The following is a 14,138-nucleotide window of genomic DNA, read 5'->3' as shown; positions in this document are numbered from 1 at the left end:
GTGCTCCCAGTGAGACAAGTCAGATGGAGGCAGAAGACTTGATTCAGACCAAACCTGGTGCAGCGTGGAAACCGCAGCCTTTCCCACTCATGCACTGAGAGAATATCCAGCTTTCACTGGCAGAGCAAGACAAGCAGTGCAGCCACGACAAACATCAAATTCAAGGTTGCCCATTTCCAACTTGAAATTCCTCCTTCAAGAGGTGTTTCTAATGATGTAGCCAACGAAGATCTTGAGAAAAACGCAACAATTGTGTTTTGATACAATGCATCAGTCTCTTGTTGACCACAAATTCCACCTTTATTTCACTTCTTTCTTAACAGCTTCCTGAGGCCTCTTAGGTCTTCTACCTGAAAAAAAAAAAGTTTTTTTCTTAATATTTAAATGAAAGTAGACAAGAAGACAAGCTCAATGCACAAAACAGATCTGCTAGATATTAACTGGTAAAGACTCTCTGTCCATCAAAATTACCTTTCATGCCACCTTTTCCGTCTCTCTTGGGCTTCTGGCCTGCAGCTTTTCCTGCAGAAGGAGTCAGCGGGCTTTTCTTGGCACCTGGCGCCGGCTTCACACCTTTGCGTCTTGCGTACGCCACACAGACTTTGTTGCCGTCTATCTCACAGTCCTCAATGGCGTCTTTTGCCGCCTTGCAGTTCTCTTCTGTGTCAAAGTCCACAAAACCGAACCTAGGAGAAGGCAGGCGAAAAAGAAAAAAAAACATGCTGGAAAAAAAACATTCCTTCAGGACGGCTTCATTTCTTTAAGGAATCGTCACACTGACCTTTTTGAAACTCCTGATTCTTTAGCTACAATTCTTGCAGCCACTGCCCCGTCAAAAGCCTTTCTAAGAGTCTCTGTAGTGGTTTGTTCAGCCAGGCCCATCACAATCAGCGTTTTAGACAGAACTGAAGAGGAAAACACATTTTCACTGTTTCTTCACGTGTTGCAAGTCAACAATAGCCACAGCAATTCCTCCAGAGATGAGCAGTTCCCAAATGACATGTATATGTCAGGCCATATGGCATGTTACAAATACTGTAATGTCAATAGGAAAATAAATGATTGCGCCAATATCCACTTGCAGCACATGGGAAGCCCAACTGTGGGTTTAAATAAAAAAGGCATACCCTTCATCTTATAAGCATTTTCTTGCATATTGTACAATTCCACGTTGATGTTCCTTTTGCCCATCTTGGCGTTTTTGGATGACTGAAGGGCCTGTTCTGCATTCTCCTCAGTTGCAAACTCGACAAATGCAAACCTGCAGAGAGTCACACATGTTCCTTTAGACACTTTCTACTTGCAAAATAAAAACAAAAGGAAAAACCAGAGAGGGCACAGCGGATGTCTACTTACCCTCTTGACTTGCCCTTAACTTGTGGAAGAGTAATATTAACAGCTGTGGGAAACATCTTGTTGAGGTTTTTTCCTGACGTTGTAAAGGCCAGATTGCTCAAAAACAGCATCTTGTTTGGGGCAGCTGCAGCTGCAGCTGGAAAAAGAAGTGAAGATCACATCAAACTGACTGGTCCATAAAGAAGAATTGCATGAAAGCCTGAATATACTGACGGCTATGGATGTGGCATTTCAGTTACCTGCTGGTTTCTGTTTTGCTTTCTTGTTTTCATTGTTAACTTTGATGTGTTTGGATTCTCCAGCAGAGTCCACGATTAAAACCCGGTCCCTGATCTTGACTTCCTGTTTTCTCTGCAGTAAACTTGTGGCGAGAGCTTTATCTTTAAACTCCACAAAGGCCATGCTGAAAGCACAAGCATGTTTCATTCAGTCAAAACGGCTTTTTGGAAAAAACATTTTTTAATCTTGAGCCAAATGACATTTTGATGGTGAAGCTTGCATGATATGGAGCTCCCTCCTTGAGACTTACCCTTTATTAGGACCTTTGGTTCTACCCGGAAACCTGACATCCACAGCCTCCGGAAAGACTTTCTGAATCTCATCTTTGGTCGCATTAAACGGGACGTTTTTCAGAAACAAACACCTTGTGTTTTTTTCAGCTAAAACACAGTTGTCATAAAGTCAGAAACGAGTGGCACAAAGTTTAATGGATGGAAAGACTGAGACGGGAGTGCTGTGTTGTGTTACCTTTTTTGTTCTCCGATAGAGCTTTCACCTTCTTTTTCTTAGTTTTCACCTCAGTTTTCCCCTTGGCTTTTTCAACCCTCAGCTTCTTGTCCAGAAACTGCTCTCCATTTAACGTCAGCGCTTTGGTCAGGTCCAACTGTGAGGCCATGCCTATGTATGCATGTTTTCTGCAACAACCAACACATCATTTGAATCACTTATGCTTTCTAAGGGCTATCAACCAGATGGATACGTCAGGAGATCTACAGGATTTAGAAATGTTCTGACTAACCAGCCTGCCAGCTTTGCATGTGATGGTCAGAGTTGAGCAGGGTACTCACTTGGATTGATCTAGTCTGATGTCTTGGACCAGGAGGCTTTGTGTCATGAAGTAACTGGCCAAAGCGTCTTTCACTTCATCATATGCCTTGGAGTTATTCAGGTTTCCAACAAAGACACAGAAGCCTGAAATCACGCAGAAGGGATGTGTCAACACGAAGCAAGTCACAAGATAAAGCCATCTAGCAGTCATTGCGTCGCTCATACCATCATCGACAAGCTTTGCTTTCTTAGTCAGAGACTTCTCCTTGGAGACCGCCTTCCGTTTCCCCTTCACTAAAGGCGATAGAAAGATGAGTTGGTACAGCGTCACCTTACACAAGGTCAGAACAGTGTCAGCTTCTAAACTCCCCTTCATGCCTTTGAACTAAAAGGTTTGCAGTATCTGAGGAATTTGGACAAGTATATTTTTGCCTCATGCATTGTACTTGTTACACAGGCAGTTGGAATAATTTTCTAAGATTCTAATGAAGCCTGTAAGCAGTTTGAATGGAGCTTTGCAAAAAGGGAACGTCTTATTTTTAGCAGTAGTAATAACACTTACTGCCTATTCTTGATAACTAAATCAGAAATCTTTTGTGTGACAAGGTTTGTTAGCAGAACCTGAGCATGTTCCAATGTTCTCGTTCATGTTTGTCTCGGTTTACACTGGGAGTATCTGCTTTAACTGAAAATAAAGAACCAAATGTAATCAAATGTAAGAAAATTTGATACAATCTAAAAGCAGGATGGATGAACGTTATTACACTCTGCAAATGTATAACTACAAAAAAACTGTAAAAAAAAAAAAAAAAAAAGAAAAAGGAAAAAGAAAAAAGAAAGAGACAGACAGAATAATAACTTATGGTGCTAATGAACTTTCTTACCAATAGCCATCTTCTGATCATGTGCATTTGTTCCCATTTCAAGATCATCTGCTTCTCCTTCCTCTTTCTTCCCATCCCAAGACACAGTGACGTTCGTTCTACTTCCTTTTACTTCAATAACCAAATCCACCTGAGGATCTAGACATGACATTTCATTATCACGCAGCTCAAAATTTCAAGCGGGCATGCTTTATATCTATTTGTATTACCTTGCTCTTCTTTATTTGCCTGAACCTGCTTCACATCTGTGTCCTGAACAGTGGTGGCAGCCTCCTTTTGCTCAGTTTGACCTTCAGGGGTCCCCACCAGTCCTTTTAAAAATCAAAGACATTTTTTTTTGTTGTTAGTGTAACTATTAGTCAGTTTTTATCAGCCGTTTATGGGAAATGACTTGCCGGTGCTGACATCCTGTTGTGCAACGTCGCTGCTGACGACTTTGCTTTGACTTTTCCTACGTTTTGTGGCCTGAGAGAAAAAAAATGGAAAACACATTATTTCCAAATCATCAGAGCTGGAGTAAAATGCTTCGTCATCGGTTTTTACAATATTATGTCATATCTGAACATATGTCAATAACAGTCATAAAGTGAATGAGATCTACGCTGGTAAATCTCATTGACGACTCAGAAACGATTAAAACTTAATACACTGAACTATCTTTAACAGTAAAAGTAAGCGATAAATAATGAACAAAATATTTATCTTTTGATGACAGCGTGATATACTAAGAATAAAATGGCTTTAAATTCGCCACAAATCAAAACACTGTTAATTTTTGAAAACCATTTACCCAGTTGTTCAAGGGGTTTGTGTAACAGTTAGCTCATTTTGGCTAATAGCGAGATCATTTTTGCCACAGCAGTTAGCTTCAAAAGTTACTTCTACACCTTAAAGCGTTATGTGACATAAATGTAATACATCTCAATACTTACAACAGATTTTGCCATCGCTTGTACAAATCGGACCTAAGTGATTGCGTTCGTTGCTGCTTACACGTGAGGTCCTGCTAAAAACATCCACATGCACATGGGTACCTACTGCGCACGCGCAGAGTATGCTACGGGTGCCCAGAGAGTTACTTTCGCGATCGGCGATTTCTCTTTCGGAATGTCCCCTCCCAACCCGCTTTAGTGTATGGACTTGTTCACACTGAGTACGGTTGGTATATACGGGTAAAGTGAGACATTACGAGCGGAAATTCTCGGAGAATTAATTGATGGTGCGCTTAGTGGGTATAGTTGCTAGCTTCTAATGAGCTAGCCAGTTAGCCAATTAGCTTTAACTTGGTTTGCGGATTTGGTGAACTCCTGCTCCAGCTACATGTCTCCGGTGGTTTCCAGACGCCTCAAAGTTGAGAAGGAGAAGTTCTAAAACAACGGAGCCTCGCCGTATTTCGTAAACTATGCGGGTTTGGACTCTGCCCGTGGACTTGACTGTACCGTGATTCCAGAAACAGGTAAAACTGGAAGTGGACTGGTACCTGCCCCCGGTCCGAAGGTCGAGTTACACTTACAGCTCAACGAGTCACCCGATGCTGATAAGCTATGATCAGGTCATACTGTGAACCCAGGCTGTAAACAAGTGCTCAACATGAGATGACCCGTGAGAGGACTGTTTTGAGGAATACCGGGACAGACTATTTCCCCGATGGGCAGTCAGAGGAACGGTTTCTCCAAGGAGCGCTTCATCTTGTCGGCGGACGTCGGTACAACGTCAGTCAGATGTCATGTCTATGACAAGGAGGCAAAAATCCGAGGATCATGCACCACCACGGTATTCTTTGCTATTTAGTCGTCTTCTATGCGGACTGGTGTCCTCCAATCCTAATGACCCATAACAATTCAGAGTTGACGGAAGTTTTCTCTCAAAACAAAACAAAAAGCCAAACGGCATATCTCTCAGCATGTCAGTCAATTTTGCTTGCTCCACCTTTCAGAACATCCTAGCCCTGTGTGATGTCATAAGGGGCGATGATACTGTGCATCGTCATTTCTGGTAAACTCATAAAATTCCCACTTTGCTGATCATTTGCTCATAATGTATCCAGGTTGTGCCATTGTATCCAGAGGTGGGGTACGTGGAATTGGACCCTGAAGCACTATGGACCGGTTTTGTAACTGTGGTCAAGGGAGCCGTACAAGGTACAGACACAGCTGAGCATGCTGGGTTATTTATTGACGCATGGTGAAAGAACTCAGGCATGTTCTGGAAAAAAGTTTGCCTCGCTTATTTATTCTAGGATGTTGTTGTACTGACGCATTACTGTTGAGTATTATACCAGTCAAAAGTTTGGACCCACCTTCTCATGCAATTTGTTTTAATCTTTACAACTTTCTACACTGCTGATGGATACTGAAGACATCAAATATATGAGCCAGATAGATGTGATTGTGCAACAAAGAAAAATACTTTAAATAACTCTAAATATGAACAAAACTAGTTTGAGTTATTTTAAACTTTTTTTATTTCTGACATACTTCCATATACACTATATTACCAAAAGTATTTGCTCACCTGCCTTGACTCACATATGAACTTAAGTGCCATCCCATTCCTAACCCATAGGGTTCAATATGATGTCTGCCCACCTTTTGCAGCTATTACAGCTTCAACTCTTCTGGGAAGGCTGTCCACAAGGTTGAGGAGTGTGTTTATGGGAATGTTTGACCATTCTTCCAAAAGCGCATTGGTGAGGTCACACACTGATGTTGGTGGAGAAGGCCTGGCTCTCAGTCTCCGCTCTAATTCATCCCAAAGGTGTTCTATCTGGTTCAGGTCAGGACTCTGCAGGCCAGTCATGTTCATCCACACCAGACTCTGTCATCCATGTCTTTAAGGACCTTGCTTTGTGCACTGGTGAACAGTCATGTTGGAAGAGGAAGGGGCCCGCTTCAAACTGTTCCCACAAGGTCGGGAGCATGGAATTGTCCAAAATGTTTTGGTATCCTGAAGCATTCAAAGTTCCTTTCACTGGAACTAAGGGGCGAAGCCCGACTCCTGAAAAACAACCCACACCATAATTCCTCCTCCACCAAATTTCACACTTGGCACAATGCAGTCCGAAATGTACCGTTCTCCTGGCAACCTCTAAACCCAGACTCGTCCATCAGATTTCCAGATGGAAAAGCGTGATTCATCACTCCAGAGAACGCGTCCCCACTGCTCTAGAGTCCAGTGGCGGCGTGCTTTACACCACTGCATCCGGCGCTTCGCATTGCACTTGGTGATGTATGGCTTGGATGCAGCTGCTCTGCCATGGAAACCCATTCCATGAAGCTCTCTGCGTACTGTACTTGGGCTAATCTGAAGGCCACATGAAGTTTGGAGCTCTGCAGCAATTGACTGTGCAGTAAGTCGGCGACCTCCTTGCACTATGCGCCTGAGCATCCGCTGACCCCTCTCCGTCAGTTTACGTGGCGGCCTACCACTTCGTGGCTGAGTTGCTGTTGTTCCCAAACGCTTCCATTTTCTTATAATAAGCTGACAGTTGACTGTGGAATATTGAGGTGCGAGGAAATTTCAAGACTGGATTTGTTGCACAGGTGGCATCCTATGACAGTTCCACGCTGGAAGTCACTGAGCTCCTGAGAGCGACCCATTCTTTCACAAATGTTTGTCAAGACAGTCTGCATGCCTAGGTGCTTGATTTTATACGCATGTGGCCAGGCCAAGTGATTAGGACACCTGATTCTGATCATTTGGATGGGTGAGCAAATACTTTTGGTAATATAGTGTATGTTCATATGTAGTTTTGATGCCTTCAGTGAGAAACTGCATTGTCAATCGTCATGAGAATGAAAGAAAAGACGTTAAATTCATCGGGTGTGTCCAAACTTTTGACTGGTAGTGTGCACATATACACATCTGTTTGTCTAAAGCGTTAGTTATGTGCTTTATGCCTGTGATAGATGCAGGAATAAACTTACGTCAGGTGGAAGCCCTCGGCATCTCCACCCAAAGAAGTACATTCACCACATGGCACAGGTAAAACATACATTGACAAAAACTGCTTTATGCAAAGATACAATAAAAAAATGTTACTCCCAGATTTGAATTCTATTATTTTCCATCAGGGAGCTATATGACTTGATGTCTTGCACTTTGACAGGAAAACCGGAGTTCCATTCCATAATTTCATGACCTGGCAGGACTGCAGGGCTGGAGACCTGGTGAGGTCCTGGAACAGGTCCTGCACGCTAAAAGTAAGCAAGCTCACAAGATGGAGCGATCCGACTGTGGTGCCATTAACTGTCCAGAAGGCTGAGTGTTGAGATCCTCCTTTGACTTTGGCAGATGATCCACGGAGTGATGAAGGTTGTCTACTTCCTGACCAGACAGAAGCGTTCCCTCGCAGCGAGTCTCATCGTCTTCTCCACCCAACATGTCACCTTCCGCCTTGTTTGGGCCTTAACGCACTACAAGCAGGTAGTCAGAATTAAGAATTTGGGCTCCCACCAACTCACAAAAAGCTCCCTTTATACAACATAAACCTGGTGTTGTGTAAACCATACACTCTAAAATATTTATCTATATCAGATGGAGAAAATTTCTCATCATTCATCATTTCGACTCATCATTTCTTGTCTTTCAGGTTCGCCAAGCAGTGGCTGAAGGCAACTGCTGCTTTGGAACTATTGATACGTGGCTGCTTTTCAAACTCACAAAAGGTGCATTTGGCCTTTAAAGCGTGAATGTCTTGTCCATTTTGTGCTGTTAAGTTTGAATCAATACAATCTTGTCAGATTTCAAGATCACTACAATGCCTTTCTTACCTTTTGGCATCAATAGCTCACTGGAATTCACCAATGGGTTTTGTTTGTGTTTGTTTGGCTCATTTCCAGGCCAGGAGTGGTTGTGAAATAGGCCTTTTTTGAATAATCATTAATTAGGTCTGTCTGTCCCTGTTCTCAGGAAAAGTCCATGCCACGGATTACTCTAACGCCAGTGCAACTGGTATTTTTGATACCTATCAGGTCTGCCCCATGTCTTGCATATTTGCTTTTTCTCAGGAGTTGGTTTCTCTTTTACCTCATTGATGTCACATGACGTTTGTTTACAGATGTGTTGGAGTCAGTTCCTCTGCTCTCTTGTGTCGCTACCTATCTCCATATTCCCAACAGTGGAAAACACTGGGTGAGTCAAAGGAGGAAGCAGCATGACAGGAGATTAATAGATTAGCACGCAAAATTGACCGGAAGCCGGACTTCTTGCTCATCAAACAAAGAAAAGATTAAAGATGGTCTTGTGACCTAGATCATCCCAATTAGAGAAAAGAGAATGTGATTGGCTGATGCATGGTTATTCCAGCTTTTCAAACAGGGCTACATTTTAAGTAATTATGATAAAATCATGAGCAAACTTTTCTGAAGCAACCCAGTGATGGCAGGCATCATGTTCAAAGTAGCATGTCAGCAGGAAAATGTACACATCACTTAGGCACACAGTGGCATTAAGGTCCTCTGAACGCCACCCTTTGTGATGTCATCACCGTGTAGACACATTGTTTCATGGTGTCCTTCCTCAATCCCTGTTTGCCTGCAATCACACATGAAGTCAGCGAGCCGCGCCGAGTGACGCTGCCTCTCTGCTCTCTCCCTCAGCCATGACTATGGTTCCGCGGACCCGTCCATCTTTGGAGTGCCCATTCCCATCATGTCGGTGGTGAGCCAAATCACAAACGCTATTTACATTCATGCCTGCAGGTGCCGCCTGATTGCCCGCCATTATGTTGTAAATTGGAAGATGAGAGGAGATAACCGGTTGCTCCGTCCCCGCGAACACGTGGCACAAAACTAAGAGAAAGTGCTCTTTATTGTTCAATAAATGATGACATGTCAGAGTCAAACATTAACTTCCCTCTGACAACCGCTGACTGGACTCAGTCTGAAGGGAATTTTCTTTTCTGTCGTCACCAAAAAAAATAAAATAAAAATTGAAGGGCTTTTTAGTTTGGCACGCGATGGTCTCTGAATATTGCCGTTGCTGCGTCGCCCCTTAGGTGGCGGACCAGCAGGCGGCGATGTTTGGAGAGTGCCTCTTCAACACGGGAGACGTGAAGATCACCATGGGAACGGGCACCTTCATGAACATCAACACCGGCAGCAAACCACACACGTCTCTGGCAGGTAGAGTGTGAAAATCATGAGGCTTTTGGTGGCCGGGGGCAATTTGCACCGTGCGGACAGGCCCACTAGAGGACGCTCTTCCTCTCTGCAGGACTGTATCCTGTGGTGGGCTGGAAGATCGGCTCCGAGGTGGTTTACCTGGCAGAGGGCAACGCCGCAGACACGGGCACCGCCATCAAATGGGCGCAGGAGCTTGGTGAGGAGCTGACTCTTCCTTCTTTTCTTTTTATTCTTCTCACACTTGCAATGAAATGTGCAGCAACAGGGACAGACTCAGAGTGTGTGCCCCCCCCCCCCCCCCCCCCCCCTCCCACTGTCATGGCAGAGCTCTTTGCCAATGTCCAGGACACCAGCGCCATGGCTTACAGCGTCAGCGACTCGGATGGAGTGTGTTTTGTCCCGTCTTTTAGCGGCCTGCAGGTACCATGTGTCTATGTCTGTCTGCGTGGTAAAGCTGTTTGGTTTTTGTCTGTTTTACCACCAATTATGCAACAGTCCCCAATCCCATTTCAACAGGTGATAATTACATTACAAGGACTGGGATGATTATTCACAGCTGAAGTTCTTAGGATTAATGTTTTATGCTAAAGATCATTGCAAGCCCTATGGGGTTGGTGTTGCTCTTATTACACGTGTCGCCAGTTTAATTTTTGATTTGTTTGTCTGTGTGTCTTCTTTTTTTTTTAAACTGCCCTCCGTTGTGAACTGGCCTTGTGTAAGTGTGTGTCCTCAGTGTTTAATGTGACAATTCACTCCATAAAAACCATACGGACCATTTCTTTCTAATTGTTTCTGCTTGTCAGTTGTGCTTTTCACTTATCGATATGTCTAAATCCTATTTACCACCAAAGGCTCCTCTAAATGACCCCAAAGCCTGTGCCTCCTTCATGGGCCTGAAACCCTCCACCACAAAGAGCCACCTGGTCCGGGCCATCCTGGAGTCTATCGCCTTCAGGTGGGTCTGACCGAAGAGGTCTGTGATCTTTAAAGTTGCTCAACTGCGTCATGTTAGAGAGGCTTCATTCCGGTCACTCTTTGCAGAAACAAGCAGCTCTATGAGACGATGCTGAGGGAAACCAACATCCCCATCACAAAGATCAGGTACAGTTTCGCATCAACTCAGTGGAAATGATCAAAAATCCCACGCGTATATGTGGATTAGCCAAATGATTCAAGGTGCCATGTTATACCCAGATGCTAAATTCTCTAAGAACTCCTCACCCCAGACTCTAGTAGTAGCATCATAAATCTGAAAGCCTCCACAGATCTCCAGAATCCTGCCTGTCTCTTGAACTCTCTGTTTTAGCCTCCTACTTAAACTGATGCTTTGCTGGGCCTTTAATGTGTGTATGGAGACTCAAAGAAATTAGTCCCTAACCTAGCTGATGTATCAGTGCCCCTTGTGACATCACAAAGAGCTGTTTTTCAGACCTGCGTATTTTAGAGCTAACTTGCCTCCTATAACTGATTAATCTTCTCATTTTGGGGAGTTCAGGAACAGGCCAGAGAAAATGATTATCGTTTGAAAATATTGGTAGGGAATCCACTTTTCATGACCTGGAAATAATAAATTCTATCAAAGAGGCTTATTCACATTTCACATTGAGCTTGTTCCACCTTCCAATTATAAGGCATGTGTGAGCATGTTCGGAACAAAGTAATTCACCTCAAATCTTTCATCGCCCGTTTTATGAAATCTGTTATTTTACTCTTGCAGATTGAGGGTGATTTAGGAAGTCAGGAGAATAGGTGAGAGTGAGTAGGTTCCTTGTACAAGCTGTGCATGAGGGGAAGCTTCCTGTGTAGGACTGCTGCACCCATGTAGTAATAGTCATATCCATATCCTCAACAATTTTCATCTTTCTGTGCCTTATGTGAGTGTAAGATCTGGATTTTGGCCAACAGACTGGGTGTAGCAGAGTGCACTCCTGTGGAACCTGCCTCCCCTAATGCAATCAAGCTTTTATAGGCAATGCATTACTGCAGTGTGTGTTTCTCTGAAACTCTCCCTGCGAAGTGAGTTGTGGTGTAATTGAGTGCTCAGCGCTGCTCTCTCTCCCTCTCAGGGTGGATGGTGGCGTTTCCTCCAACGACTTTGTCATGCAGCTGACTGCCAACCTGTTTGGCAGGAAGGTCGCCAGACCGCAGCACGTCGAGATGTCATGTTTAGGAGCGGCATTCGTCGCAGGACTAGGAGCTGGTAGGCCGGGATCGGAAATGCATTCCTCACGTCCCTCATACAGAAACAAGTTTCAGTTTCATTTCAACCAGAGACAGCCGGTGCAGTGAGTGTCTGTGTCAACTTCATGTCTCCCTTCGTCACCAGGATTCTGGAGAACCAGGGACGAGCTGAAGAGGCTGAACTGCTCCGACAAGGTGTTTTTGCCACGGGAAGCCGCAGGGGAGGGTTCCTGCACCTCGACTGCAGAATATCTACCTGTCTTCCAGAGGTGGGAGAGGGCTCTGCACCGCTCCATGAACTGGTACGGCAAGACGTGATTAACTCTGGACGTCTGTGAAGGCAGCAGGACTTTTGGGAACATCTGCGAATGGATGGTCCAATTTTGAAAAAAAATAAATAAATAAAAAAATAAGAAAAGGCAACCAGGTGGTGCCCTTTAAGCAACACAAACACAAAATTAAAAGTTCCAAATGATGTCATATTAACTTTGCCAATGTTTTTTTATCAACAGTATTAGTCTTGCTAAATGTCGCTAAAAGTTTTGCAGTGCAGGGAATCGGATGTCAGAGAGAGCTGATGCTGAACATGTCAGTTTCAGAAAGTCAAACAAAGGGCTAATGCGCTGTTTTATGGACTCTTTTTTTTTTTTTTTAGATGATTAATCGTGTAAACGTGCCCCATGAAAACTTTAAAGTAGCAATAAATCAATTTTCTTTAATTTAAAATGCTCATTGAGATTGTTCTGGTCAAACAAAGTAGCTTACAGGCAGTAAACAAGTGTTAAAATTTTAATAAAATGAATTAAAGTACCTCACAGGACCAGGCAGAACCATCAGCGCAGGTACTACTGGTTCTTCAATAATGAAGGTGTGGCACACACCCACGCAGCATTGTGGTAAACCAGGAAGCAGGTAATCGCACCGTGACTGACAGTGTTGAAGCTGTCCTGAAGTAAACCGTAAGCACTCGACTATTGAACGGCTGCAAAAACCCTGTGATGTCTCTGCTGTGGTCTTTGCTTATGTTTTGAGTTCAACATTTGCAACCGACATTCAGTGACAGTTAATTGTAAAGATGAAATGTCAACAGGCAGAGAGGTCAGTTCCATCTGGTTTCCTTCAGCCTCCTGAACAACTAAGAGTCTTAAATTGTTATGCCCAAGCACAATTTACCTCTTCTTTCTTATGTCTCTGGTGGTAGCCTCTTGAGCCACTTGTTCATTTCCAGATTTCTTGCCACTTGTGCCTCTCTGTGTATTAATGTCAATGTTTACAGCTTGAGGTTTTTAACTGGCACTTGCAACCACATGGAAATGTGATGATGTGCACATTGATTTAACATTAGAAAAAAAAAGAGGTAGCCTGGCATCACATCTTCTACTACTTCTTCCTGAGCTTCACTGTATAAAGACCTTGTTAGCATAGTGGTTCATTATTTTTTCTAAAACAATTTTGTGAATAGTTTATTTTTTCCAATTTATCATTGTCATGTTGTATAAATAGTAGGCTGTCTGTCTCAGATGAAATGGACATGTAGGCCATTAAAAATCTAACAGAGGTTTTTGTTCACAGCAACAGCTGCAGCAGATGTTAAATGGCAGTCAAATTCATTTCTGATTTAAATGTGATGAGGTGGTATTGTTTAAATGTGACTGGAACAAATCTGATTGCACTGACTAAAATTCAGATGGATCTTTTGGAGTTGCTTGTGAATTTTTATTGTTTCTTTTTTAAGCAGGAAACACATGGTAATTGTTTTAAAGGCCTTTGTATTGTGCAGATTTCATTTCACCGATGTTTTCTGATAACATTCAGTCAAACACAGCTTTGCAAATCAGACCTCATCACAGACGGCACTGATGAGAACTGATGACAACACACCCAGCCAGGAGTCGGCTCCGCCCACTCAGGCTGCCTCTTTTTGTCCTTCTCCAAATGGGCAGAAGGTCGAACAAACCATCAACCTTAGCAGGAAACTTAAACCAATTGCTTTTGCAGGAGGTTGTAAACAGTGGGTTAAAAGTGAATATGAAAATCACGAATTGAAAATGGGTATTTGTGAAATGCTTCAATATTAATATGTTGTGTTGTGGAGGATCAAGCTGTAGACACAAAATGTAAAAAACAAAATGGTTTGTCCTACTTGCTCTATCTACTTGTTCTATTTGGGGCCATAATCCTTCCTTGTTGATGTCATATGATTGTGTTTTGACAAATGTCTTACTGGACCTTTCGAACCCTGATGACAAAATGTTTTGGTTTAACCGTGTAATTAAAAAAAGTGTCAGCGGTTTCAGGGGTGGCGTCTTTTTCTGGGTATTGTTCAAAATGAATTGTCATGTGCAGGGACACTGTTATCCAATGCAAAAAACAAATAACACATCATATTGAGGCAGCGCTCAGTTTCTGACACTTTGCGCTTCACTCGACACTTGAGTGGCAACTGAGCTGCCGGAAATGTCCAACAGTGCATCAACAGAATTCAAGAAGTACTTTTGTGCAAAACTGAAAAGCATCAACTGTCAGCTGTTTCCTGCATGACAGC

General features: G+C 43.3%; 2 protein-coding genes across 5 annotated transcripts; one reads left to right on the top strand and one right to left on the bottom strand.

Annotated features, from left to right (window-relative positions):
* Nucleotides 1-200: 200 nt before the first annotated feature.
* LOC142884855 (nucleolin-like) lies at nt 201-4,372 on the bottom strand. 2 transcript variants are annotated; one of them, XM_076020802.1, is made up of 14 exons: nt 4,220-4,372; nt 3,683-3,752; nt 3,497-3,598; nt 3,288-3,425; nt 2,629-2,697; nt 2,424-2,547; nt 2,104-2,270; nt 1,886-2,015; nt 1,596-1,759; nt 1,357-1,492; nt 1,128-1,261; nt 782-905; nt 472-686; nt 201-350 (listed from the first exon to the last, which is right to left on the bottom strand). In XM_076020802.1, the coding sequence occupies exons 1-14, from the start codon at nt 4,232-4,234 to the stop codon at nt 301-303; spliced, it is 1,638 nt and encodes a 545-aa protein (XP_075876917.1). In that variant the 5' UTR covers nt 4,235-4,372; the 3' UTR covers nt 201-300. The 2 variants fall into 2 exon arrangements, with proteins under 2 accessions (XP_075876917.1, XP_075876918.1); XM_076020803.1 differs by having other exon boundaries at nt 1,357-1,486.
* On the top strand, nt 2,641-13,884 carry gk5 (glycerol kinase 5). 3 transcript variants are annotated; one of them, XM_076020806.1, is made up of 16 exons: nt 2,641-2,744; nt 5,335-5,428; nt 7,196-7,271; nt 7,396-7,489; nt 7,581-7,712; nt 7,879-7,954; nt 8,199-8,260; nt 8,347-8,420; nt 8,888-8,948; nt 9,286-9,412; nt 9,504-9,608; nt 9,738-9,832; nt 10,264-10,367; nt 10,454-10,513; nt 11,479-11,612; nt 11,739-13,884. In XM_076020806.1, the coding sequence occupies exons 1-16, from the start codon at nt 2,715-2,717 to the stop codon at nt 11,909-11,911; spliced, it is 1,497 nt and encodes a 498-aa protein (XP_075876921.1). In that variant the 5' UTR covers nt 2,641-2,714; the 3' UTR covers nt 11,912-13,884. The 3 variants fall into 3 exon arrangements, with proteins under 3 accessions (XP_075876921.1, XP_075876920.1, XP_075876919.1); XM_076020804.1 differs by lacking the exon at nt 2,641-2,744 and adding an exon at nt 4,727-5,060; XM_076020805.1 differs by lacking the exons at nt 2,641-2,744; nt 10,454-10,513 and adding an exon at nt 4,725-5,060.
* The last annotated feature ends 254 nt before the right edge of the window (nt 13,885-14,138 follow it).

Source organism: Nelusetta ayraudi, unplaced genomic scaffold, assembly GCF_046127955.1.
Source record: "Nelusetta ayraudi isolate G7.1 ecotype Tasmania unplaced genomic scaffold, CSIRO-AGI_Nayr_v1 ptg000011l, whole genome shotgun sequence".
Lineage (NCBI taxonomy): Eukaryota > Metazoa > Chordata > Actinopteri > Tetraodontiformes > Monacanthidae > Nelusetta > Nelusetta ayraudi.
The sequence above is the reverse complement of the archived record's forward strand: the minus strand, read 5'-3'. Positions and strand labels throughout refer to the sequence as shown.